The 25,976-nt window shown below is 52.3% G+C and overlaps 1 protein-coding gene across 14 annotated transcripts in view; it reads right to left on the bottom strand.

The window, feature by feature from the left end:
- Positions 1 to 15,315: 15,315 nt before the first annotated feature.
- TOM1 (target of myb1 membrane trafficking protein) overlaps positions 15,316 to 25,976 on the bottom strand; it is a 28,169-nt gene continuing 17,508 nt past the window's right edge. For 7 of the 14 annotated variants that reach the window (XM_027825068.3, XM_027825070.3, XM_037880522.2 and 4 more), the window contains 8 exons: positions 25,458 to 25,491; positions 24,691 to 24,799; positions 24,132 to 24,252; positions 19,880 to 19,955; positions 19,434 to 19,499; positions 17,478 to 17,537; positions 16,629 to 16,668; positions 15,316 to 16,542 (listed from right to left, as the gene is read on the bottom strand). In XM_027825068.3, the coding sequence (XP_027680869.2) occupies positions 16,403 to 16,542; positions 16,629 to 16,668; positions 17,478 to 17,537; positions 19,434 to 19,499; positions 19,880 to 19,955; positions 24,132 to 24,252; positions 24,691 to 24,799; positions 25,458 to 25,491 (646 nt within the window). In that variant the 3' untranslated portion in view covers positions 15,316 to 16,402. Of the gene's footprint in view, positions 16,543 to 16,628; positions 16,669 to 17,476; positions 17,538 to 19,433; positions 19,500 to 19,879; positions 19,956 to 20,685; positions 20,951 to 24,131; positions 24,253 to 24,690; positions 24,800 to 25,457; positions 25,492 to 25,976 lie in introns of those variants that run through there. The other 7 variants (XM_007062657.4, XM_043542563.1, XM_043542557.1 and 4 more) reach the window with 3 other exon arrangements.

Below are 25,976 nucleotides of genomic sequence, written 5' to 3'. Positions count from 1 at the left end.
GAGATGCAAATCTGGGTTCTTTCAGACCAAGGCTGGGAAATGAGTTGCAGAGTCAAGGATCATTCACTGGGAAAGCCCTGCCATCAGAAGGTTATCTACCAGTGGAGTCTCCATACCATACCCCAAGCCTAAAACTGGATTGACTTTGGTCCCAGAACGCTTAAGACTCTTAATATAGCCAGAATTGCTTCCCAACAATTTTCTCAATAGTTTTCCTTCTTCCCCTTCCGGGTGGGGGGACGGAGGAGAGTCGAGATGGGCAGCCTCACCAATTATCAATGTATGTCAAGAGCGATTTTATCAAACAGGAGAATTGTTAAGGTCCTGCAAGAGATGCTAGCACCTTCCCCTCTCCCAGGGAGGCGCTGAAAGTCTCCAATAATAGGCCAGCTGTGAGAAGTCATCAGAATTTACCCCAATGTCTGTACCACCCGGCAAAAGAACTTGTGGTCATTCAAAGAATTTGTCCCCAAACCCTCCATGCTGGACAAAATTCTAGTTGGAATAAGGGCAAAAAGCAAGGAGCATGACCACCTAGTCTTGAAAGTGGGTCTTTCATACTCTCAGAACAGGATGTCCAAAAAACAGCACCAGGAATATCCAGCGTTGGAAAAGCTGGAGGGTGTGGAGAGCTCAAGGGTAGAATCTCTAACTTGAATTTACAACGAAGAGAAATCTCTGTATCTGAAATAATACCCAATTCTGTGCCTACTGGAAAGAACCAAAGGCAGAGTGAGGTAATGCACCTCTTACTATTGAATAGGCCTGATGGATCTCTACACAAAAGCAGGAGCTCCACCCTCAAAGTGAGAGAGAATTTCTTTAGCTGTGACGAGCATTAACACGGACTTCCAGACCTCTAGATACTAATAGCCTGATTTTCAAAGGTGCTGAGCACCAGCAGCTCCTGTTGATTTCCACAGGATTTGTGAAGGCTCAGCACTTCTAAAAATCAGGCCATACCGAGCTGGACTGGCAAGCAGAGACAGAAGGAACTTTAAGAGCTGGAGAAAAAGAAGAGACACGGAAAGAGCAACCCTTTGTAAGTGGAGCAGAAGAGGAATTTCTCCCAAAGACACCAGTGTAGGAAGAACTTTTTGACTGAAATAAACAGATCACCTCCTCCCTCTCTTTTCTGGCTCTATGACTCTGAATAACCCAGGGGTCAGAAAAAGGAAGTGAATCCAATCAGATGCTTGCAGAGAGAAGCAGAATCAGAAGTTGCCCCCTGTTTACAAGATTTTGTAAGGCAAAGGACAGATGGAAAAGAGGAAGTGCTGGGATGGGAATGCAGGGCCTATACAACCCCTTGTTCCATACCCCAGATTTCCTAAGTCAGAGCAGTATAATACCCAGGTGTCTAGTGGACAGGCTATGGTTTTGGGGGTTTTGTTTTGTTTTTTTTTAAGTACCCTCAAAGTCCAAAGGTCCTTTGTAGTACCTTCAAAGTCTTCCTCCTACCAACCTCCACTCACAAGCAATGTCTACAGATGTCAGCCTGTGGTCTGTGGAGACTGCCTCATGGGGCTGATACTATTCTAGGCACACCATTCCAACCTGACATGGCACACAGATTAGCTTTTCCTCAGAACATTTCAGCCATCATTGGTGAAGCTTCAGCAGGGGGATACGTGGCTAAGCAACAAGTGCTCTTCCCCAGTAGTTCAGACCAGTCGCTTAACCCAGAATTCTATTTCAGCAGACAGTCTCGAGCTGTGATTCAGGCATCTGCTGAATGAAGAGCCTACAACCAAAAAGGGACTGACTTGGAAAAGGTGAAAAAACACACACAGAAAACCCAACAAAAACCAAAGACATGCAGGTTATCAAAAGTCCACTGGGATTTAGGCTGAGGCATATCCCCTTTTCATAGGTTACCCAAATAATTGCAATCATAGGCTTACCGTTTTCAATCCAAAGAGACCAAATACTTAACCTTCGCAGGGTTTGGTCAGGAGCTAGTGCATACATTGAGGAAGGAAATTAAAATAATTGCTTGCTGGAAGTTCACCCCAATAAACATTGAATTGTTTTCACCTTCGGACTTCAGGTACTGTTGCTCTCTGTTCATGCGAAAAGGACCAGGGAAGTAAGAGGGTGAAGGAATAAGCCTTCTAACACTAGTGCCTCCTGAGAAAGGTGGTCATGATAGAATTTTTGGGTTGTTTTTTTATCAGGAATAGCGAGGGACTATTGGAATTTATTTTTGGTGGAGAGCGATACGTTATTTGGGTAGATCATCCAATCCTCCATCCATTCCTACAGTCTGTGAAGCACTTAGTGGATGGACCTGTCTTTCCTCCCAGTTACAATAGGGGCTTCCACTCCCCCCTCCCCTTTTTTTGTTAGAGTACCCCCTTGTGGCCGATTGGCCCGTGTGCCCCTTGAATCTTCTTGGCCCAAGCCTCAGTGCAGTTACAATCCTCTCCCCTTTTCAGTATATTTTCTCACTCTTCCTTTTCTGTGTCTTTTCTCCCTTCCTGTTATAATATTTTTGCTTTCCCTCTCTGCCTCTCCCCTCAAAATTTTCCCATTCTGCCTTCCTCCTTTTACAGCTAGGCCACTGCCGTTCATATGAACCTCTCTGCACATAGCTCTCCAATATCCCGCATTTTAATCCCAAAGTCCCCTACGCTCCCCAAAGATTTGGTACTCCCATCACTTATTTAAGGAAGTTATTTACATCGGAAATAAACCATCCTTGAGCTGAGGCTATGGATAGAATCATTGACATTAAAGGAACTGAAACCATAGCAGCTTCTGTTTCCTTCATGGGTAATATTGTAAATAACCCAATGCAGAGATTCACAGCAAGTGCTGTGATACACCTGCCCCCTAGAGGCTTGGTAGTGTGCATGTCTGCTTGGAGCAAGTCCTGTAGGCACTCAGAGCAATAGACCCTTTGGGCTGTAGGGTTCAGAGGAAAGATAAAGGGTTGCTTTACTAGGGCTCCTAGAAACAAGGTAGGTACCCTAGGTACAACTGCTTTAAAAACAACTAGGAGTCCTTGTGGCACCTCAGAGACTAACAAATTTATTTGGGCATAAGCTTTTGTGGGCTAAAACCCACTTCATCAGATGCATGGAGTGGAAAATACAGTAGGCAGGTATAAATGCACAGAACATGAAAAGATGGGAATTGCCTTACCAAGTGGGGAGGTCAGTGCGAACGAGGCCAATTCAATTAGGGTGGATGTGGCCCATTCCCAACAGTTGACAAGAATGTGTGAGTATCAACAGAGGGAAAATTATTTTTGTAGTGACCCAGCCACTCCTGTCTTTATTCAGGCCTAATTTGATGGTGTCCAGTTCTGCGGTTTCTCGTTGAGGTCTGGTTTTTTGTTGAAGAATGGCCACTTTTAAGTCTGTTATTGAATGTCCAGGAAGATTGAGGTGCTTGCCTACTGGTTTTTGAATGTTACAATTCTTGATGTCTGATTTGTGTCCATTTATTCTTTTGTATAGAGACTGTCCAGTTTGGCCAGTGTACATGGCAGAGGGGCATTGCTGCCACATGATGGCATATATCACATTGGTAGATGTGCAGGTGAACAAGCTCCTGATGTTGTGGCTGATATGGTTAGGTCCTATGATGGTGTCCCTTGAATAGATATGCGGACTGAGAGAGTGTGGGGATAGGTAGTAGATCCTTGATGATGCACTGGAGAGTTTCTAGTTGGGGGGCTGTATGTGATGGCTAGTGGCGTTCTGTTACTTTCTTTGGCGGGCCTGTCCTGTAGTAGGTGACTATACCCAAATAAATGTTTTAGTCTCTAAGGTGCCACAAGGACTCCTCGTTGTTTTTGCTGATACAGACGAAGGTGGCTATCCCTCTGGAAACTGCTTTAAAGTTGCAAACAAAATGGGGTAAGACTCCACACACAGCAGGTGCCCCCCATAGCTCCTAGGGTCAGTCAAGTTCAAGGCTATGAAGATAGGGCTCCTCACATAAAGTGCCAGGGATTCTTGCCCCAGATTACCTGTCTCTCGACAGCACTCATGCACTGGCCTGCAAATCCACTGGCCAGATTCCAGTCCTTTTGTCCAGCACCTGTAGTCTCCTTCAGGCTCATCTCCACACAGCTCCTTGTTTGCAGACAGCTACCTGTCATGACTACTGCTAGTAAGGTTGCCAGGCATCTGGTTTTTGACCGGAATGTCCAGTCAAAAAAGGGACCCTGGTGGCTCTGGTCATCACTGTCAACCGGGCCATTAAAAGTCCGGTCGTGGTGCTGGGGGTCTAAGGCAGAGCAGGTAAGGGACTAGCCTGTCTCTGCGCTGAGCCCCAGAAGTGGCCAGCAGGTCTGGCTCCAAGGCGGGGAAGGGGTGGGAGGGCACGGGGCTCTGCACACTGCCCCGCCCCAAGCACGGGCTCTGCACTCCCATTGACCAGGAGTCACCTGAGGTAAGCTCGCTCCCCCCTCAACCCAGAGCCCCTTCCTGCACCCCACACCTCTCATCTATGGCCCCACCCCAGACCCCACACCCCCAGCTGGAGCCCTCACCCCCCCCCACCCCAACCCCCTGCCTCAACCCACAGTCCCCTCCTGCACTCCAAATCCCTTGGCCCCACCCCCCAGCCTGGAGCCCCCTCCTGCACCCCAAACCCCTCATCCCTAGCCCCACCCGAATCCACACCACCAGCTGGAGCTCTCACCCCATCCTGCATCCCAACCCCCTGCCTCAACTTGCAGCCCCCTCCCACACTCTGAATCCCTCATTTCTGGCCCCATCCCAGAGCCCACACCCCCAGTTAGAGCCCTCACCCCCTCCTGCACCCCAACCCCCTGCCCCAGCCCAGTGAAAGTGAGTGAGGGTGAGGGAGAGCGAGCCACCGAGGGAAGGGGAATGTAGTGAGCTGGGGCAGGGCCTCAGAGAAGGGGCGGGGCATGGCAGGGCCTCAGGGAAGGGGCGGGGCTAGGGTGTTCGGTTTTGTGCGATTAGAAAGTTGGCAACCCTAACTGCTAGTCCCCTTGCCAGTCCCAGGCTGCTTCCCAGCTTGGCTCTGAGCATTTCAGTCCCAGCTGCTGGCCTTCCCTCCACAACCAGCTCCTAGGCTGCTGCTTCTGGCTTGCTCTCCTGCAGCCTCTGGCTCCCTCCTGGAGCAAGTACCCTCTGACCTCTGGTTTGGGGGCAGTAGCAGCTGTTAGGGTTGCCAGGCTTTCAGCTTCCGGACAAAAAGAGAAACTGGCAGCGTCCGGTCAGCACAGCTGACCAGACCGAAAAGTCCAGTGACCTGCACTAACTGGTTTCTGCCACTAAGGGGTGGGAGGAGCAGCAGCTGCTGGAGTGGTTCTGCTTAGAAGCTGCTTCTCTTCCCACCCCACAGCCTGACAGAGAGAACTCGGAGGTACTGGCGCCATCTGGGGGGTGGAGAAGGAGAGTGTAACCTGTCTGCCCCACCCACCCCGATTTCCCCAGGCCCTCGCTCCAGGGACAGACCCCACCCAGCTGTGCTCTAATTTCCCCACCCCAACCCTGCTTCTGCCCTGGCCCCTTGCTCTGCTGTGCCCCAATTTGGTCACACCAGCCCCTTGCTCTGGGGACTGCCCCCTGCCATGTGCTGATTGGGCAGGCAGGCTCCGCGTCAGCTCCTCCCATCCCGGCTCTGCAGGCAGTAGGGGAGTCCCGGGGGATGGGGGAGTGAGCGAGCAATGGGAGGTGGGGGGGGAGGGGGGAGAAAGAGAAAAACAGGTGGGGCAGAGCCTCAGGGGAAGGGGTGGGGCAAGGGGTGTTTAGTTTTCAGGGATCAGAAAGTTGGCAACCCAAGGAGCTGGTGACTTTTTGGCAGGTCAGGCACATATCACAGTCTCAATATAGGTCCTCCTCCTTGCAGTCCTGGCTTGGGGGGTCTCTGCTCTGCTGGGCCAGGATGACTGCAGCCTCTTGTACAACTTATGCCTTGGGCCCCCTCAGATGTGCAGGGAGCACCCTTCAGCCCTGCTGTCAGAACTGTCCTTAACTGCTGCAATCCTGTCCCAGCCTCACCAGCCGTGCTTACCACAGCAACACTCAAACAGATTCCAGGGTCTGGTAAGTTGTCACAGTAACAAGACAGCTTCCTGAGGCACTATTCCCTGTCCCATGATTTGAGCGCACGTGCGCGCACATGCACATGCACACACACACACGTAGCTTCGGGGAGTTAGCTTCTGAATTCTTTGATTGGGCTGGGCCTCACTTGCTTAGGGTGATGAGCCATCACTGTTGGAGGGTGGGATTATGGCACCTGGCTGGATGTTGTGTTGTACCCAGTGAGGAGCCAGCAGGTTCATGACACTATTTTTGTGTCCCATGTTCTGGGCCTTTGTCACACATTATGTCCCACACTTGTGCCTTGGCAGGTTGAGAGGTACATCTCCATTTCCCTTGGCTGATGGGAATATACAGCTTTTCTCCTAGCCTTGTTGCCTGTTACCATAGCAAGGCAGCCACCAGTGCTTCCAGGAGCAGCACCGCGTAGCACCTGCTGCAGGATACAAGGCCGAGACCAGGGGATCCCCAGACACTGGAAAAAGGTCTGTTGGCTGGATATTCTCCCAGAAAGGACTCCGCCCACTGGTGCACTCTGCAAGTTGGCAAGGAGTACTACAGAAATAAAAATTCTATTCTCTTCTGCCTTGTACTATCACTTGGATCTTATCTAGTTAATAGCAGTGGAGCTCCCCAGCTAAGAAATGGATATCGTCAGCGGAAGCAAGTAAAATATGAAAAGTGAACAATTCTGCTAGTTTAGTTTATCCTTCTAACTTAATACAATTTTTACTAAATCAACAAGCAGCCTGGGTCTGTTTGCTCCCACAGAGGTTAATACCTTGGGTCATAGGTTAAATCGAAGACTATTGAAAACACAAGGTAAATTCCCTTTCAAATGATACATGGCACAAACTTGCAATATAAATAGTCTAAAAGGAATTAAAGTTCAGTTGTTAATTTATACAAGTTGAACTTTACTCCTGGGGGAATTCTGCACCACTGCACATGTGCAGAATTTATGTCCCCTGCAGATTTCTTTGCTGCTGAAGAAAAATGACTTTCTGAAGCAAAGGGAAGCCACAAGAGCGGTCATGTGACCCTCCTCAACAATATGTTTCAGATGCCCAGGGCAGCCGGCAGAGAGGTAAACCACTGTGGGGCAGGAGGCGGGGCTGGGGAAAACCCTGCTGGTGATTCTTACCCTGCGCCAGACTCAGCTGCTAGTCCGGAATGGGCTGGAGAGGACAAGGTTTCCTCTTCCCCTGCACGGCATCCGGGGTCAGACCCACCCCCAGATTTCTCCCCCAGCTGCAGGAAGCTCTGCAAACCTCCCCCCATCCCCCCGCCCCAGGCCCCAGGCGGAGGGATCCCTGTACAGCACAGGTGGGCAAACATCCCCCCCGCAGGACTATCCTGCCCAGCCCTTGAGCTCCTGGCCAGCGAGGCTAGCCCCCAGCCCCTCCCCTGCTGTCCCCCCTCCCCCGCTGTTTCCCCCTCCCCCTCAGTTACGCCGCCGCACGGACAGCGAGCTCCTGCTGCTCTGAGCGGCATGGTAAGGGGGTGGCGGCGGCATGCACACATGGTGGCAGGGGGAGTTGGGTAGGGGATCCTGGGGGGCAGTCAGGGGACAGGGAGCGGTTGGATGGGGCAGAGCAGTCGGGGGTCGGGGAATGGGGGGGGGGTTGGATAGGGCGTGGGAGTCCAGGGGGCCTGTCGGAGGGGGCGGATAGGGGTCGGGGCAGTCCGGGGACAGGGAGCAGGGGGGGGTTGGATAGGAGGTGGGGTCCTGGGGAGCCTGTCAGGGGGCAGATAGGGGGCAGGGGCCAGGCTGTTTGGGGGGGGCACAGCCTTCCCTGCCTGGCCCTCCATACAGTTTCACACCCCAATGTGGCCCTCGGGCCAAAAGTTTGCTGTACAGGGAGCTGCTCCCCCATCTGCCCAACTCCCATGCATCCAGATCCCCTCATACCCAGACCCTCCCATCAAGCCTCACTCTGCACCATCCCAACAAGCCACCCACACCCAGATCCCCACCCAACTGAGCCCCACTCCCCCAGCATCTGGACCCCCCACTAAGCCCCCCACATCCAGAGCCCACCTGCCAAGCTCTATCCTCCCTACACGTAGGCCCCCCTTCTGCTGAGCCCCAACCACCTTCACCTGGACCTCCGTGCAGAGTCCCATTATCATGGCACCCAGAACCCCCCCAACAAGCCCCTATGCATCCAGATCCCCTATGCTCCCAGATCCCCCACTGAGCTGCCTGCACCCAGCTTGCCCCACACAGAACCCTCTCAACTCACACCTGGATCCCCCCCACAATAAGCCCCTCCACACTTGGATCCTGCCTTGCGGAGCCTGCCTGCCCACACCTGGTGCACCTGGCATGGAGGGCCAGGGTCCTGGGGTGTTTCCAGGGCAGGCCCAGTCCTTGCACTGTGTCAGGGTTGGGTGCAGCCTCACCACTGAGTCTGTGCGGGGAGCTGACCTGTGTTCCCCAATGCCATGCTGGAGCCTCCACATTTGTCAAATAAAATTTGGAGAATTTTAAAATATTGTGTGCAGAATTTAATTTTTTTTGGCACAGAATGCCCTCAGGAGTAAAGTTGGCCACTATACAGATATAAGCCAACAAGGTGTAAAAGAGCTCACAGGTAAAGTGTCAGCCTTTTACAAGGTATCAAGTATTTAACACAGGATACTGCCTTGGAGGAATCACCTAAAGGAAATCAGAACTGATTTTAATTTCACATCAGAAAACAATTTCCCTTATTTTTCCAAAATAAGCATGTTACAGAGAAATATACCCCATCCCCCTTTGGGGCAGGGAGAGGGGCATTATAGCCCCACGGCTGAGTGTGACCACCCTTACCCTCAGGGCTGTATGGCTTAGGGGCCAGAGTCAATACAGCAGCCCTCCCTCGCAGGGCTATGCAGCCTAGTGGCCAGATTCAATACAGCTACCTTCCCTCACAGGGCTGGGTGTCCCAATGGCTAGTGGGGGATGGGCCACCACATGGGGTGTGGTGGGCAGAGTAGGGAGACCCAGGCTCTCCCTACTCCACCAGGTCCCAGTCAGCAGTGAGCATACTGTGGAAGTATAACATAACATTGTATAAGGGGACATGCTGGAAACATTGTATATGAGAGGGCATGCCAAAACATGTTACAAAGTATCTGAGGGAGCACACGTAGGGACAGTTAGCTTTTGAATGGAGAAGCAATTAAGATAGAGCCAGCACGTCTAAGAAGCAGGCATCAGAATGGAAGGTGTGAAGGGCAATTAGTTAAGTTAACTGGAAGCTGTTAAAGGAGATTGTTAAGGGTGGCAGGTAATTGAAGATACGTGACTGGTCTCAGGGATCTCGAAGGGTGGTGACTAAAATCTTTTTCTTCTTTTGTCTGTAACTTCTCTGTAACTTGTTCTCCAAAAAACTGTATAAATTAAGAGACACAAGCCCCACTCGGGGGGCTCACTTCTAAATGTATTAGCAGAGCAGCTTTGTTAATAAAACAGAGTGGTCTGATAAATTGTGAGTCTGAGTCAACTTTGACAATACTTAACACTAGGTCAGCAGGGATCCAACCAAAACACACTGACTTAGTTCCTGGTCCTACAACTGGATCAATGGCTAGTCCCTCTGGGCTACTTCCTGCCCTGTCTTCCAACAACATGGTCTCTGTGTCTCCAGCCTGCAAAGCTGCAGACAGTTCCGACATCTCCTGGGTGTCTACAGGTAGCTGAGTGTCTGTCCAGATTTCAGCGGGCTTCGCCTCTGCAGACTTGGGCTCCAGCAGCTCCCAGGCAAGAGCCTGCAGCAGCCATCCTCCCTCTTCAGTGGTAGTCAGCCCTGACTGAGCTGGGTTGCTCCCTTTTATACTGTCACTCCAGTTAGAGCATGCCCAGCAGGGGAAGGGGGCGTGGCTTCCTCTGCCCAAAGTATGGGGTTAAGCCCTCCTTGTCCAGTGCGGGGCAAGCACACCGCATCACAAAGCACTTTTAGGGAAATATTCGGATGGCAAATCACCTGAAAGCCATACTAAATTGAGATAGGAGCATGCATGGAAGGGGTTATCTTTGAATACATTCTCAAGACTACAGTGCAATCACTGGGGAATTAGGATGTATTTTAGTTAAAAGTCCTTGAAAAAAAGCCTAAAACTCTTTGGATTTTATCATCAGATACAAAATGGCCCTAATTTTTCATGCTTCTAGGGGTGTGATTTTGATATTTTAACAGCCATACACATACAAATGAGAGTAAAATTCTTGTGAACATAATGCAGAATAGTATGTGCTTTATAGAGTAACTCTCTACAGACACAGGCCAAATTCAGATCTGGTGTAAATATGTTATGGCCATTTGCAGCCTGGCTAAATAGTGCCCAGACAGCATAATTTGGTCAAAAGATCAGCGTAAGTAAATTCTATAGTAGTCACCCTAGGAATCTTTGTAAGAGTTTATGGTAGGAGTGAATACACAGAATATAGTAACATTCTGTACTGAGTTTTCATAAGGTTGCACAGCTTGGTAACCACTAACCAGGTCTTTGGCAACCAAAACCCTGAAAAATTTTCAGTCTGATTTTAGACAGCATGTCCTGAGCACAGTAGCTTGCTGCTGACCTGACCTCTAGCGGTCACCTTGTTTTACAAAATAATCAAGTTACTTTTAAAAAAAAAAAAAAAAAAAAAAAAAAAAAGCTCAATATTTGAAAATGCAAGTGTATAAAGTTCATTTTTAATTAATTTAAATGTGGTCTAATTTTGTCTTTTTTATAGCCATAATGTTGAAATAATGCATTTTAAGTTGTTTCATGGGTAACTTCACAATTTTGGGGAGGAATCTGAAAAGAAAAACAGACCTTGTACAATTCCATCTGAATTCAGAGGTACTTCTGGATCAGCTAATAGTAAAGCAACATTTCACACTAGCTTAGGAGCATTTTCTCTGTTTACCTTTTACTTTGGTGAACACAATGAGACTTACACAAGTTATTCCACACTGTATGGGGGAAAAACCCCCAAAACCCAAAACACATGATCAAATCTACTGCCCGTTCATTCTTTAAGTCACAAATTAAACCAACACTGATCTCTGCTGTTGGTTTAATTTTTGAGCCTAAACAGAACATTGTTTAGACAGAACCAAGACTTTGAGGGACTTGCCTGACTCAGGGTGTTGGTAACATGATGCAGAACCTTTCACTTGTAGGTCATTGCGTCCAATAGACTCCAGCTTTGCAGTGCTCATACATTATTACCATCTGTTGGGCTTTGTTAAATTAGAAATGATAGCATCAGCCCAGTTCCCACTGGACAGGTGTTTTCATAAAAATTGCTGCTCGAGTTTTATAATTGTGGTAGTCTCAACAGACAGACCAAGGAACGAACAGGCCAAAGGTGGGCCCTCCAGCTCAGACTTAAGGCACAGTAGTAGGGTAGTGTGAACCTTGCACTTCTTCTGCCAGGATGGCATATATCCTTTGGACAAATAAAACATCTTAACTCTCCAGGGCTAACAGTTGATGCCTGGGCTCCGTGGCCCCTCCCTCAATTGAGGGGGCCAGGCCTTGTGTTGCTTTAGTGTTTGGACTCCACTCACCGTTCCCAGTCATCTGATAGCCTGGCACCTTTCAAAAGCTCTACATTCACAACAAAAAGTATTCTGAAGAAAGAAAAGGAGTACTTGTGGCACCTTAGAGACTAACCAATTGATTTGAGCATAAGCTTTCGTGAGCTACAGCTCACTTGTGAGCTGTAGCTCACGAAAGCTTATGCTCAAATCAATTGGTTAGTCTCTAAGGTGCCACAAGTACTCCTTTTCTTTTTGCAGATACAGACTAACACGGCTGCTACTCTGAAACCTGTCATTATTCTGAAGAAGAAACTCTTCTTAACCCAACCAGCTGGTGAGCAGGACAGTAAGGAGACACAGAGCCCTGTAGGAGGACCAATTGTACCTACAGTATTCTGGGTCTGCAGCTTGAGGGACCATCTCCCAGGGCGTCCAAGTTCTTTGATTCTGGCCTTCTATCTTGTAGGCTCTGGCTATTCTAGATAGGGAGCTCAGATAGAGTGCTGATCTTTGATCTTTTCTGGCCAGGGTACAGCTGCCTTTCCATTATACTGCCTTCTTCAATCAGGCAGCCCTGGATGGGGGCAGCAAGAGCCTGCAGATGCGCCGTTCCAGATTCTGAGCTGCATCTCTCCGGAAGTACAGCTTGGTGGTTGGAGAAAGCAGCTTTATGCCACCTCTGTGCCTCTGGAATTCTGGGCCCAGCCCCTTCTGACAGACTGACCATATCCTATAATATTCTGGACAAACCTTATGGAATTAAGATAAACCTTATAAAATTAGGGTTAATACCTTTGAAGTCCATTGTGTTAAAAATGCAATTGTGTATGTGTTATTGTGGCATTGTACGTACCTTCTCTAGGGGCAGGGATGCTAGTGTATGCCTCTGTTGTCAGCTCTTTGAAGCCACCCTCCCCGGAGACAGACGCATACACTAGCTCAAACTGAATTCTCCAGGGACCAACAGACACAGAAAGGGGTTTGGACAAATAGCCTGGTTTTAAACTGGCTCAGGGCCTTCTTCCTGATTGGGCAGACAGGACCCCTGGTCTATGGAGGGTCCTAATCCTTAGGGAAGGGCTGAGGCCCCATAAGATTAGGTGCTTGCTCTGAGCTGTTGCTATGACGAACTTGCAATCACAAAGGAAACCCCCCGGCTGGGGGTGTTGAAGGCCTGCTCCTGCCAGAGTCCGTGTGATTGCTGGTAAGCTTATTAGCACGCATGCAGGTTCTTTTATTGTTTTTAATATTTTTGCTGTAGTGTTTTTTACTTTAAGATAAAGTAGGCTTGCGTAGGAAGTGCGGCGTGGGTAACATAACTGTGGCAATTACACCTGTTAACCGTCTCTAAAGAGAAAGCAAGCAGGTATCTATGGGCAGCCTGTCTCTGCTGGGAAGAACACAGTGAAGGCAGGAACGTGTGCAGCCTGGAAACACCTGGTCAGAAGGGAGGGAAATGCAGGCCTCCTCCCAAGAGAGGCAACAGCTGGAGCACTGGAAGCATGATAGTGGGTGTCCTGGCTGGACCACAATGGGAAAATACAGGTGCTGTTGCCCTGATTTTGTGACATCCCCAGTGTATGTTAGAGCAACCCCACAGATTGCTCTATCAGCCCAGAATAGCAGAGTGTGGAGTACTCCAGCCACACCCCTGCCTCCTTTTCCTGCTCCTACACAAGGGGTTGCATGGGGAGGGAGGGCAATATTCATGGTTAAGTGGGCTTTGAGGCTCTTTGGTGGTGGCTGAGCTGTCATAAAAGGGGCTACAACAGAGGCTAGAATGAGAGCTCTTCTAACAACTTAATCCCTGCAAGAAACAGCATCCCCCCTCGTTTTAGTTCTGTTGTCCCTCAAGCTTTGGTTCAGTCCTCAAGGTAGAACGCTTGAGCAAACCAAGAGCATGTGAAAATGGGGTCCTAACAGAAATCTGCCGTTAAACTGCCTTATCTTCAACATTCACTACCTGCAAACCTGCTGCCACCCCTTTTCCATCTCCCCCAGAGCCTCCTGCTGCACTGTTCCCCGCAGCTCCTTGGTTTGCATATGCCAGCCGTGGCCCCACAAAGTCGCAAGAGCTCTTCCTCAGCCTGCTCCTGGCAACGGCCAAGCCAGCCATCCATCAGACCAGGAGGAGGAAGTTTGATGGAGGTAGTGCTCTGCGACTGAGGGGCCTGTTTCTGCTCCCTTGATGGTTCACATATCTGGGGTGAGTTCCTCTTGGTGGTGTCCACTGGCTCCTTGGACTCCTTTGACAAGCCGCGGGCACAGAATGCTTTGCTTGGTGTCCCCCGTGGGATCCCTGGTTCTGACCCTGTGACCTGCACACTCCCATCCTTGTTTTTGCATTTGATTCCCCTGGAATCAGTTGCTCTCTGGGCTCTGTGGCTCCTTCGCCTCAATTGAGGTGCAGGCCTTTAGTCTTGGGGGTACGTTGACCAGCTCTTCCTGGGATGCAATAGGCACCCATAAGCCCTCTAGTAATAAGCATAATGGAGACACAAAGCACATACATATCCCTTTTCAACTCCAACAGAATATTTTACAAACCGTATCTGATTAACCTCTACAATGCCTTAGGTAGGTCATGTACATTTTTGTGATGCGGACGCCTGTCCCAATCAGGGACTTGACTGGAACACCCAAAATCATTACACCCAGAGGGAGTTAGCAATGACAAATAAACTTCCTCCTTGCTTCCAGTCATCAGTAAGGCACTAAATGAAGACATCATCAGGTAGAACTGGGACAGAGGGCGACTGGCAGTTCCTTCCCACTCTCTGCTGGGCCCACCTGTGCTCAAAGGGATGGTAACTTGTCAGAGATGAAAGTGCATCCAGAGAGAATAGGAGGCTGGATCTGCTGCACAACTTGAACCTTCCTGTCTAAACCCACTCTACAGCAGCTGGATGGAGAGTTCCCACCCATGGTCCTTTACTCCTCCTTCCTCCAGAATCACACGCAGGTCACCATTGCAGCTGCGGGCACTGGAATGAGATATCCTGCTTCATAGGCTTAAGGGACAAACCAGTTGAGATGCTCCCATCATCCTGGAAAGCTGGAGAGGCCAGGTAATAAACCCTAAGCCCAGCTGCTCTGCAAAGGGGGAGGGTAGCTTGAACTGCCACCCAACTTGTTCCAGCACAGGTACATACAAGCACATACCAGCTCGGCTCCCAGCTCTTGTACTCTCCTTCTCTCTGTCTCTGAGGTGTTCAGTTGAGGCTCCAGGTTAGCGGAGAAAGGCTTTCAGGTTCAAACACCTTCCACTGATCTAACCCTTTCCTACAGAGCGGGGCAAAAGGAAAGTGTCCAGTTTATTCAGTTGCCCTTTAAGTGACCCCCATCCCTGCGCTGCTTCCAAGCGAGCCAGTCATCTAGCAGCTTGCAGTGCACGGCAGGAGAGGGAACACCCCTCCCCACCGCTTCGGCAGAGCTTTTATTTAGTGGAAATCTTTAAATGAACAAAGAGCAGATCCAGCAGCAGCTACCTGCTGGAGACAGGAGGGGTTAGCTCCTGCTGACACTTCCCACAGGTTCAGGACATTGATCAAGGTGATCACAATATGAAGGTTCAGAGGGTGCCCGCTCTCAGCAGTCATGGCCCCCCCGCACCCCTTCTACCCCGAGCCGGTGCCCGCTCTCGGCAGCCATGGCCCCCCACTCCTCTCCCACCCCAAGCCGGTGCCCGCTCCTGCTCTCAGCAGCCTGGCTCCCCAGGTTCCTCTGCCCACAAGGGCGGCAGCACACACTCTCCAAGAGGGTCAGGACGTTGCTTGTTTAATGTGCGATACAAAAGGCAAGTCTCCAAGGTTACATGGAATAATCAGCATTAGCCCCAGGCCTTGCACGCTCCTCCCCTGCCATGTCTGCATAGGGCAGCATGCACTGTTTGTTTAAAGTGTTCTCCTCTTTCTCTCAGAGACACTCTCCTCTCACCCCTCCCATTCCACAGCGGGAACAAGGGGAGGCTTAGCTGGACGTCATGGGGGGAGTTAAGTCCGGGGCGGCGGGACGGAGACTAAAGGAGATCCAAGAATCAAAGCAATTCACCTCAAAGCGTTTGCTGAAGGCACATCTGCCCCTTTGCCCCCCTTTCCAGAGTGGGACTGCACGCACCCCTCCACCCTCGGATTTGGTACCGTTTGCAGCCCCCTCCCCATCTCCAGCCATGAGATTCGGTACCTGGACTATGGGTGACAAAATCACACGGCCCCTGGGTAGGGTTCTGGGGGCACAATGGGGGTGTTGCATAGATGTGCTTGTGCGACAGGGAAACGAATACTAGAGGCCTCCCTGCTGTCAGTGCTCTCCCCATCACTGCAATCGCCCCACCCCTGCGCATCCCACTGCAGCAGGGGATGGGCAAAGCTCAGCCCTGAGAGCAGCAGGGAGGGAGGGAGGGGACCCACTCTGGAGAGCAGCCTAGAACAGAGCGCCCCAGCTAGACGTGGGAGATGCAGCCAAAGGGAGCAGCCGAGCAGGAAAGACCCCAGATGCGGACAACTCCCGGCTGCCAGTTCTCAGGAGGGGTTACAGTGATTTCACTGGAAAGAAGGGTGGGGAGAGCCCTCCGCTTGCCCCCATCACAATAAGATACCCCAGTGCCCCCAGACTCGTCTGGCAACATCTCCAGCAGCTTCACCAGCGCTCTTCATGGGCCTGCTCCATGATGTCCCCAAAACACAGCAATAATTAACTTAACCCCAAAGCAGCCTAAGATTGGTAAGTGGGGGGGAGGAGTGAGAGGAGAGCAATGGGGGCGCAGGGCCCTTCCTCTCCCGTCCCCTGGCAGGGATGGAGCACCACAGCGTGTGTCCTCTTGCTCCACAGCACACCAGTCCATAGGGTTCATAAGGCAAACATAGTGTCGTCTTCCTTCTCCTGCTTCCGGTGCGGACTGGAGGCGGCAGGTGGCCCTACTCGGGGGCTGGGGAGTGCGGGCAGTTGGTCCGCCACCTTTGCTCGCTCTTCCAGGAACTTGTCGAACTCTGGGGCAGGAAGAGAGAGTTAGCGCCGAGGAGGGGGAGGAGGGCTCTGAGAAGGGCTCAGGAGGAAGGGGGCCGGTGGCTCTTACCTTCACTGGTGACGCCCTTTGCCTCTTCCGTCTTTTCCCCCTGGGAAAGGAGAAGAAAGACATGTTGGGAAGCAGGCCTGAGCACCCCAGGTGGACACAGCGCTCCGCTCCACCGAGGCAGATGGGACTGCAATCCTCACCCCCTACTGACAGGAAAGGGGGAGGTTTCTCTACCCAACCCCCAGCAGGAACAGCTGACAGAGCTGGCAGGAGGGCAAGAAAACTCTTCACCCAGATCAGATTTCTCTGGAAGCCTTTTGCCAGCCTTGTGGCTGCAGACAGACACACTCTGCTTCCACGCCACATGAGAGACCCCACCAATCCCCTTGCTCACCACACAGCCAGGAGAGCCTTGGTGACCTGGGTCGCCCTGCTGTCTCTCAGCTGCCCCCTCCCAGCAGTGCACTGGGGGCACGCTGCACAGCCTTTCCCGGTCCTGCTACCCCCCCTCTCCCCTCAGTCAGGAGGTCCTGCTCCAAGACCCTGGCTGACTTCACCGGGGCGACGCACACACGTCGAGCTAAGCACGCGCCTCAGTCTTGCAGGATCAGGCTCTAGGAGGTGGTTGGGCATAGTGGCCATCAGGAGAGGTGGGGAGGAGGATGGCAGTGTGGAATGAAGGAGCATGGGAAGGTCAGTGGGGTGTGTTCTGAGAAAGGGAGCATGAGGGAAACCCCTGCCCACATCGACCTGTTCCGCACTGCCACCTGCAAGAGCCTTGGACGGTCATCGCCAACACCCAGGGAATTTTGAGCTTCTCCTGGGGCCAAGGGGGAGACACAGTTCATTGCCAGCCCTGAGCAGTAACTGAAATGCCAAAGGAACCACCCCGTTCTGCTCCTCACTTACCACATCAGTGGAAAGCCACTGCTCGATGTCCTCCATGAAGCCAGCCTGGGGGACCGGGATCTGGAGTTGAAGGAAGAGAGAGGAATGAAGCAGAGAAAGAGAGGACATTTCTCCAACCCATCCTGGCAGAAACTCTCCCCCTCTCACAAGGTTCACTGAGCCCAGCCCCTTGTTGCACTGGCCAGTCCCACCACAGCTCTTCCAGCCAACAATGTCATTTTATGCCTTCTCCCTACCCACAGACGTATCTTCTAGCACACGGGACTTTCTGAGGGAGCTGGAGGTTTGAGACTGGTGCTGGGGCACTGACACTGGCCTATCCCCTTTACAGGGCTCATTCCCCTCTCCAGCACAGCTCGGTCTGGAAGGGCAGCACTGGCTCAAACTCAGCCAGGTTGCTCAGACAGGAAGCTACGTCCACAGCGGTACTTTTCTGGATTCCCCTTGCTATCGCTGCCAATTCTGACCCAAAGAGCATGAGATTTTATCTCCCGTCTGACGCCGTTCCACAGCATGTGACATCACAGTCCACCACACTGCAGACAAGGGGGCTGCCACAGGTTTGGCTTCACATCACCGCTGTGGGGTCAGATTTGAGGAAGAGGTGAGCCTGGCAAGGAGGAAGGTCCAGGTGTAACTGTGGCTCGCTGTGGAATGAAGGGGCAGGGGAAGGTTGCTGGAGATGCCACAGGGGAAGCTGTGGAAATGCATACAGGAGGGAAAACTCCTCTACAGTTAAGGTGGAGATACGTGACTGCTGGCTCCCCCATGGAAGCGCCTCTTTCAGATGTGCTTTCACCATTGGCCAATTCCACTGTGGAAGGGGAGAGGGGCCCTTTTTGTGTCCAGGGGTAACTAGTCACCCGACACCAGCCCAAATCCTTATCCCAAGAGCATGCCCCAGGACCAGCTGAGAGAGAAGCAGCAGCTGCGGGTTCCCCGAGCAGAAATAGGAGGTGGTCGTTTGGAGGCTGTTGTCCCTTCGTCTCCCAAATTCATGGAACCCTCCACAAGGAACAGCAAAGCCAAGCTCAGCGGCATCCCTCTCCTCCCAAGAGCAGGTTCCTCCAAACCAGTCCCCTGCCTCTGGACAGATACTGCCACAGCCTCCCTGGTGTCAAGATGAAGCTCCTCTGGGAGGAGAAGCCCTCAGGTAGTGACCATGGTTGGTGGGGGGCAGGCTCCGATTACGGAGGTTTCAATCTGTCCTGAGCGGGATCCCCAAGGCTATAGAGAGTAGAGATTTTTACAAGCTAACTGGACAGCGTGTGGGGACTTCCCAGACCAGAGGTTCTCTGGGCTGGGCGCTGCTAGGAAGCCTGAAGCCTCAGCCTGAAAGGAGAAGCCCTGTGAGTGTATTGCTGCCCCAGGGACTGAACCTGAGACCTCTGGGTCTAAAAGCACAGGCCCTGCTGCTTGAGCTGAAGGACCAGGTTCAGTAGCTTCGAGGCAGTAGCAGCCTCAAACCAATTTACACAGTCCAGCTACCAGAGAGCGACAACACCCCACACTGGGGTAATGTGCACTGCACACTCCCCAGTCCTGAGAATCAGAGGTCAGCAGCCGTTCAAATCCCAGCACTCATCATGATGCCCTTGCTTAGGCTGACAGAGACAGAACACCAGACCTGCGCACCTATCCAGACCCGGCCCTTTCGCTCAAGTGATAGATGCTCATGCTTTTGGATCCAGAGGCCCTGGGTTCAATCCCTACAGACTTCTCCTAGGGCATGATTATACCAGGTGAGGAGAGACAACCTCTGGCTTCTTTCCTCTTAGTCTCTATTACCTGCCCAGACCAGGGTCCTCTTCAGGAATGTTGGGGTTTGGCCAGGCTCCTCATTGCCCAGCCATTCTCCCATTGCCTGCTGTGTGTGCCCAGACGCTGTGCCAGTTTCACACCCTAGCCCAGCAGCCCCAGCTCTCTTTGCTCTCCACCGGCTACGCGCCTCCTCACCATTCCTTGCTGCACCATCCAGTTAGTTAGTGGGGCTCCATCAATGGAAGCTCTAGGTTCCATCTGCTTAAGAGAGAGTCTGCACTGAGGGCTGCTTTCGAAGTGGGAGGTTGAGGAGAGGATGGGAGCAGAGCAAGTCAATCCCTGACCATCCAGAACTCCAGGAGGGTGGGGAGGGGGAATCTACAGGACAAAGAAGGAGTCCACCTCTGCTCGGGGGCTTGGAGAAGGGGATATGGAGCCTCACACCACTCCGGGACCAAATCCAATCCAGGCCCAGGTTTAGCGACGACTGGAAATTACCACCATCACACTGGTTAAGGATTGGCTTGCATGAAATACGTTGGGAGGCTCTGCCCTAATGGACCTCGTTGACTGGCACTGCCGTTGGGCAGGAAGGATTGGCCCATTACTGAGGGGGTGTGGAAAGCCCCACGGCCACTTACTGCTCCTGTGCTCTGTTGCCGGGCATCTAGGGCTCCAGCCAGCCCTTTGTTTGCTTGGGGGTCTTCGTACTTTACCCTGAAAGAGAGCAGCAGGTTAAAGTGAACGCATAGAAGTGGCAGGAATACACCAGGGGGCAAGCTCCTAGCGGAATTCATACATATAAATATTCAGGGCTGCTGACCACACTACAGCTTGCTTGCTGTGACCCTGAAGATCTCCCTGAGAGATTTAGGAGATCTCAGATGTGTGCAAACCCTGGCTTGTTAGAAACACTACAGTAAGGTCCAACCCAAACACTGCAGCAAGATTGTGAGGTACCACAAGAAGGTATTGGGACATTATTGTACGATGGCTGGGCCACCATCTTGGCCAACACCAAGGATGAAACCAGGGACCTCCAGAGCTAAAAGCTAGAGCTGGAGAGCCAGCCTGAGATCTGGAACAGACTGACATCCTCTCTGGACTGGGCAGAGAGGGGAACACAATACACACCGACCAGTGGGTTACAATGGCTGTACAAGGGCCCAGAGCGAAACAAAAACCAGCAGCGACACAAGCACACTTCACTCACCTCACCCCTCCTCACGCAAACACGTCCCCCAAACAGACCCCACCCATCACACCCTCACTGACAGTCATGAACCCACTAGCGGCTGAGATTCCACGGCCTGTGTAACACGAGGTCAGACCCGACGAGCAGAATGGTCTCTTCTGGCCTTAACACCCATGAGTGTGCAAATACAACAACCTCGCCACACACAAACACATCTCACCCAAGATCTCTCTCTCTCTTTCAGACACACACCACCTATCTGCCTCCTCCTCTACGTCACTCCCTCTCAGTGCAGGCCGGGGAGACTAGTTCCTATTCCAGGAGAACGAAGCCACCTTGGATGACGTCCCAGCATTGGAGGCCTGCGAGCTGGGGAGCTCCTGTCATCTAGCTGCTCTCATTGGAGGGCAGGGGCTTGGGCCACTTGCGCTCAAACTTTTCAAAGAAGTTCTTGTCGGTGAAGGGCCCGCTGTGGATGATGGCGTTGAGGATGAAGTAGAGCACTGCCACCATGCCGCTGATGAGAAAGAAGGGCAAGAAGGGCTTGAGGTGCTTCCAGAACTGCTGAGCCCAGGTACCCATGAGTCACGGGGCCGGGGGGACGCCCTGGCCCCGCTGCTGGGATCTTCTGCAGAGGGGCCCTGGTCCGACAGCAGCAGGGGAGCAGCTCAGCACAGAGAGAGGGAGACGCAGGGCTGGTGGCACAGGAAGCCTGAGTCAGCAAGTGCAGAGGCTGGCCGGCAGGAGAGCAAGCGCAAGGGCGGCGAGAGCCGGCTGAAGGGAGTGGCAAGAAATAAATAGAAGATGCCTCGTTTTTGGAACGATCACAAGTCCCTGTCCCTGAAGGATCGGGTTATGCTGGCGAGGATACACTTCCATTCCTGCCCAGCCCCTAGACGGCCGTCCAGCACGGTGGGGGAAGGGAGCGCACTGAGCACGCGCCAGGAGGTCAGGTTTCATTACAAAATCAGGTGCTGTTGGCTACGATGCTCCTTCCCCATCCTGCCTCTCTCCATGCAGCTCCACTGCACCCCAGCTCTCTGCAGATGGCCCGTTGAAAGCACTCTGCCCGCAGCACATCACGCGCACAGCCTGTGCACCCTCGTCCTCACATGGGTGCTTTCAGGTTATAGCCCAACCACTGCTTGGCAAAAGTGACAGGAATTAAACCTTTCAGTGCTAAGTGCTGTGCCAGGTACGTCCATCCTGGGACCCAGACGAGTTTTCATGGGTGTCTGTATTCAAGCACAACCCCCTCAATAACACGTGTCCCAGCGGCAGCAGAGAGAGCTAGTTACCAAGCCAAAATGTTGCCTGAATCGACCCGGGAACCAGGCTTTCTGTCACACAACTGCACATTTTCTCGTCCACTTGGTAAGCTCTGCAGGTGGAACTGGCTTAGCAGAAGAGGCAGTCAGTGTTTGGCCTCTGGTCCAGTCAGCACTGGCCACCAGCAGAAACAGGCAGGGAGTTGAATCGCACCCGAAAACCGGTTCAGAGAAGTGCTTTGAGTGAACCGCATTAAACTCTGACCTGAAAACCTCTAAGTCACATTGAGCCCGAATTGGAATTGAAACCAAAAAAACCAAAACCTGGTAACTGGTTCAAAACAACAGGTTCAATAATCAGACAATGCGGGAGCATTTTCGGGGGAGAAGGGTACTGAGGAAGGGTCTGTCTTGGCTGCACTCTTAAAGAGAGGGGGAGAGACTACACTTCCCAGGAAGCCAGAGGAGGAGATGAGCCAAGAGAGAGGTTCTGGGATGGGTAGTTCTCTTGGCTGTTGTGCCCAGGTAGAGGACTGCCCACAGAAGGGAACTACAACCCCCCAAACACCTCCCTCCCCTCTCTGCCTCCTCCCTCCTCCTGCTTGTTCTTGCTACACAAGGCAGTGTAGATAGGGCATTTTCTGGGCTGACATTCAGTTTGTCACCTCAGCGGTGAAATATGACAGAGTTCTGGACCATGTTGTACTAGTGTGTGCAAAGAACTTGTTTAAAAAAATAAATCGTTTTTCTACAGTGAAAGAAATATGTATCATTGTATTCTTTTGCTAGGAGTTACAACGCCAACATAAGAGTGCGTGACCTTAATCCGCAGGAATGTATTTGAACCAGTTCAAACAGGTTCAGCGTGGTTGAACCAGTTACTGAACCATCATTCTACGTTAGTGCCTGAACCAGAGGCAAACTGGAGCAGGGGTGCCAGAATGGGGGCGGTGGGCAGGGGCCATGCCCCCGCCCCCCCTGCTTTTTACCAGCTGTAAGGACGAGGACGAGCAACGGGGGAGGGAGGGAGGGCGGAGTGGAACGAGGTGGGGCAGGGTCTTGGAGGGAAAAGGCAGTGCAAGGGCGGGGCCTCTGGAAGAAGGGGCAGGGCCTTGAGGGTGGCATGGAGGCGGGGCCATGGTTCGGGCACCTGTGGCCTCCCACTTTTAGGGTGCTTCCGCCACTCCTGAACCAGAAAGTTAGGAAATATCGATGAACATGAACCAGAAACGAACCAGAATGTTTAACGGTTGGACTCCCTGGAAACAGGACACCAGGCTAGATGGATCAAGGATCTAAACCCGTACAGCAGGCCAGGGCGAGATTCCACAGAGCATTGGCCCACCTAGTGGGATGATTTGTATTCCTAATCCAGAGCCCTGCTCCTCATCAGCAACGTTCCTATATCGACCAGCTCCACTCAAGGGGTTAATAAACTCCGTCTCACTTGGTTAAAGCTGCTAAGAATGAATCAGTTAAAGCTGTAAGTTATTTTGCTGCAGCTTCAATTCCCAGAAGCAGTGTGAGAGGCAGACTGGGCAGGGGAAGGAACAATCCTAAAGACTCCCTCGGTCTGCTGTAAGGAACAGAGGATAGCACAACGCACTCTTGTGGGTTAGGGCCTGGGAGCTCATGGTTTTAAACTTGAAGCACAGGCACCAGAACCAAGATTAACCAAAGAGCGTGGCTCTCAAGTGTCTAGTCCAAGGGCAGAGGCTGAGCTACAGAAGCTGGGCTCTTTAGCTGAAGCCGCAATAGTGCTTACACAGCGCTTTTCATCAGCGGATCTCAAAGCACTTGACAAAGGAGGGCAGTGCCATCATCTCCACCTCTTTTACAGATGGGGAAACTGAGGCACAGAAAGGGGAATTGACTTACCCAAGGTCACCCAGCAGGCCAGTGGCAGAGCTAGGAATAAAAACCAAGTCTCCCGAGTCCCAGTCCAATACTTTATCTACTAGGTCACACTGCCACCCGCTAAGTGCTCATGGTTTGAGATCTAGAGGTCCCAAGTTCAATCCCCATTGCTGCCAGCCCACCCGGGGTATTGTGTTCCACAAAAATTCAGACAGCGCCAAGGAGGCACAACCACTCCAGTCCTACGTATCCATCCCTTATTGCCCAGCCCAGCCACCCCCTCTGTGACCAACAGGCAAGTGACATACAGACATTCCTTCTCCCATCCCCTGACAGGGCATAACAAAGGCCTCAGGGGAAACAGCTAAGAGCAAAGCAATGAGAGCAGAAACCCTGCCCCACAATAGTACATGGAAAGCGCTGGCTCCCTCCTCAGCCTCAGGACTCTCAGGAACGATTAGCAGCTGGGAACTCAGGTCTCCCAACTCAGGTGATCCTTTTCCTCCCTGTACCCTGCAATCAAACACGCTCAGAGAACACAAAGGGGAGCAGAAAACAGGTGCCGCCACTCACTCTTTGCGCTGCTCAGCCAGCGAGCTGCCCCGCGTCAAGGCGAACATGTCAAACTCTTCCTCCAGTTTGCCAGAGCTGTCTAGGGACTGCAGCCCCGCACTGACGCTGCCGGAGCCCAGATCTGCGGGGGCAAGAGGGGAGCAAGGTACATCCACAGCACAAGGGACACACCACGAGACAGAGCGTGGAGGCTTGTGGAGCTAGTCTGAAAGCTTGATGCTAATTAAAACACGTTCAACTTCTGCTTCGGGGCCCTCTTCCTCTCCTTCTGGGCAGTGGCTGCAAGGGAAAATCCATCTCTACGGCTATTCAGTGGATGCATTTGCAGTTCAGACAAGGGCCCATCAAGAGCACCAGGTTCACCAGCTTACTGCACTGATTCCCGGGTGATGTCCCTTCAAGACAGGTTGAGTCACACCCTAATAATTACAAACAATGCATCTGATTTCCCTCATGCCTCCCGTCCCCAGAGCACTCTACAAACATTAGCCAATTAATGCCCCTGCGCCCCTCCCTGGGGAGCTCCACACCCAGGAGGGGCCACTGCTTGGTTACTTACTTATGCCAGCCAGCTGAGAGGAGAGGCTGTTGGCAGCTTCGGGCGGCTTGTCTATCAGAGGAGCACTGGGCCCCGTGTTGATCCAACTGTTTTCCACCTCAATTGGGACCTTTGGGGAGAGGGGAGAGTTATTTTCTACTCCTGCAGCCTGGGCTTAGCCCTCACTGATCCCTGCCCGTTCCCCTCACCACGTGCATCTGAGAGGGAGGCCCTCCTCAGCAAGAGACCTAGGCCACAGGGTCTGCCCCCTTCTCCTTGCAGGGAGTGGGCTGTGAATGGTGTCAAAGCAAATTCTCCCTAGGTCACCATCCTCCCGTCTCTCCTGGATGCCAGCAGGTCAGGTGCTAGCTCAGAGGCCATAGCAGTGCTGATTCTGGTGCCTCTGATCCTTTTCCACGCGGGGACCTGCCCATCGCTGAACAATACAAGACGACCGTGGTGGTTGCTACCCCGACACCTGTCTGCTGTTGGTCTAGGGGTCACAACCCCCAGGTTGAGAGACCACGCTGGACACCCACATTGCTGCCAGCCCTAGACGAGACTTTGGGATTGGGAATGAAACATTTTCCCACGTGCCAGTGCAGGCCAAGCCAGTGCAGCAAACCAGTTGGGTTTCAGAGCAGTGCTTACAGCCTGTGAAAAAGCACAGCGATTCTCCCTCCACCCAACCCAAAAACAGCAGGACATGGAGGATGCAAACCAGGCTTTGGTACATTCTTATCTGCAAGATGCCCAGAACCTTGCACGGGAAGGGAGCTCAGAGTTACCTTAATGGGCTGGCCAGCCCGGAGCCGCTCAAACCTGCAAGGGAGAGGTGAAATGAGACGACTTTCTAGGGCAAGAGCTTTCATGGCTTCCAAGCATTTCAAGCACTTATTCACCCTGATCCTTCTGGCTTAACCCCTCACCCCAAGGGCTGGCTCGGCCTGCCCCCTCACACCTGGAGGAAGGAGAGACCCCTGTTTGGGACCTGAGTCTGACCCAAGGTAACAGATACTGGAGGAAATCCAAAGGGGGCATGTCCTGGCGGATGGCACAGGAAAGGGTCTAATGCCCCCCTGGAAGTATTCCCACCCCAAGTGACCCAGGAGTAGCTTTTCCTTTTCGATGGGAGAGGGGGAAACCCCCTTGCTTCCTCCCAGGATTCATTCAAATCTCCTACTAGTATTACAGGAGGGGCAGGTGGAATGTAGGAGAGCGGCTGATGCCCCTGCCCATGCTAGAGGTCTGGGTATCTACCCTCTCTGTTCTACTCAGCAGCCTCGCGGCTTGGGGGCCTGCTCTGA

This window comes from Chelonia mydas, chromosome 1 (assembly GCF_015237465.2).
Source record: "Chelonia mydas isolate rCheMyd1 chromosome 1, rCheMyd1.pri.v2, whole genome shotgun sequence".
In the NCBI taxonomy this organism is placed as follows: domain Eukaryota; kingdom Metazoa; phylum Chordata; order Testudines; family Cheloniidae; genus Chelonia; species Chelonia mydas.
The sequence above is the reverse complement of the archived record's forward strand: the minus strand, read 5'-3'. Positions and strand labels throughout refer to the sequence as shown.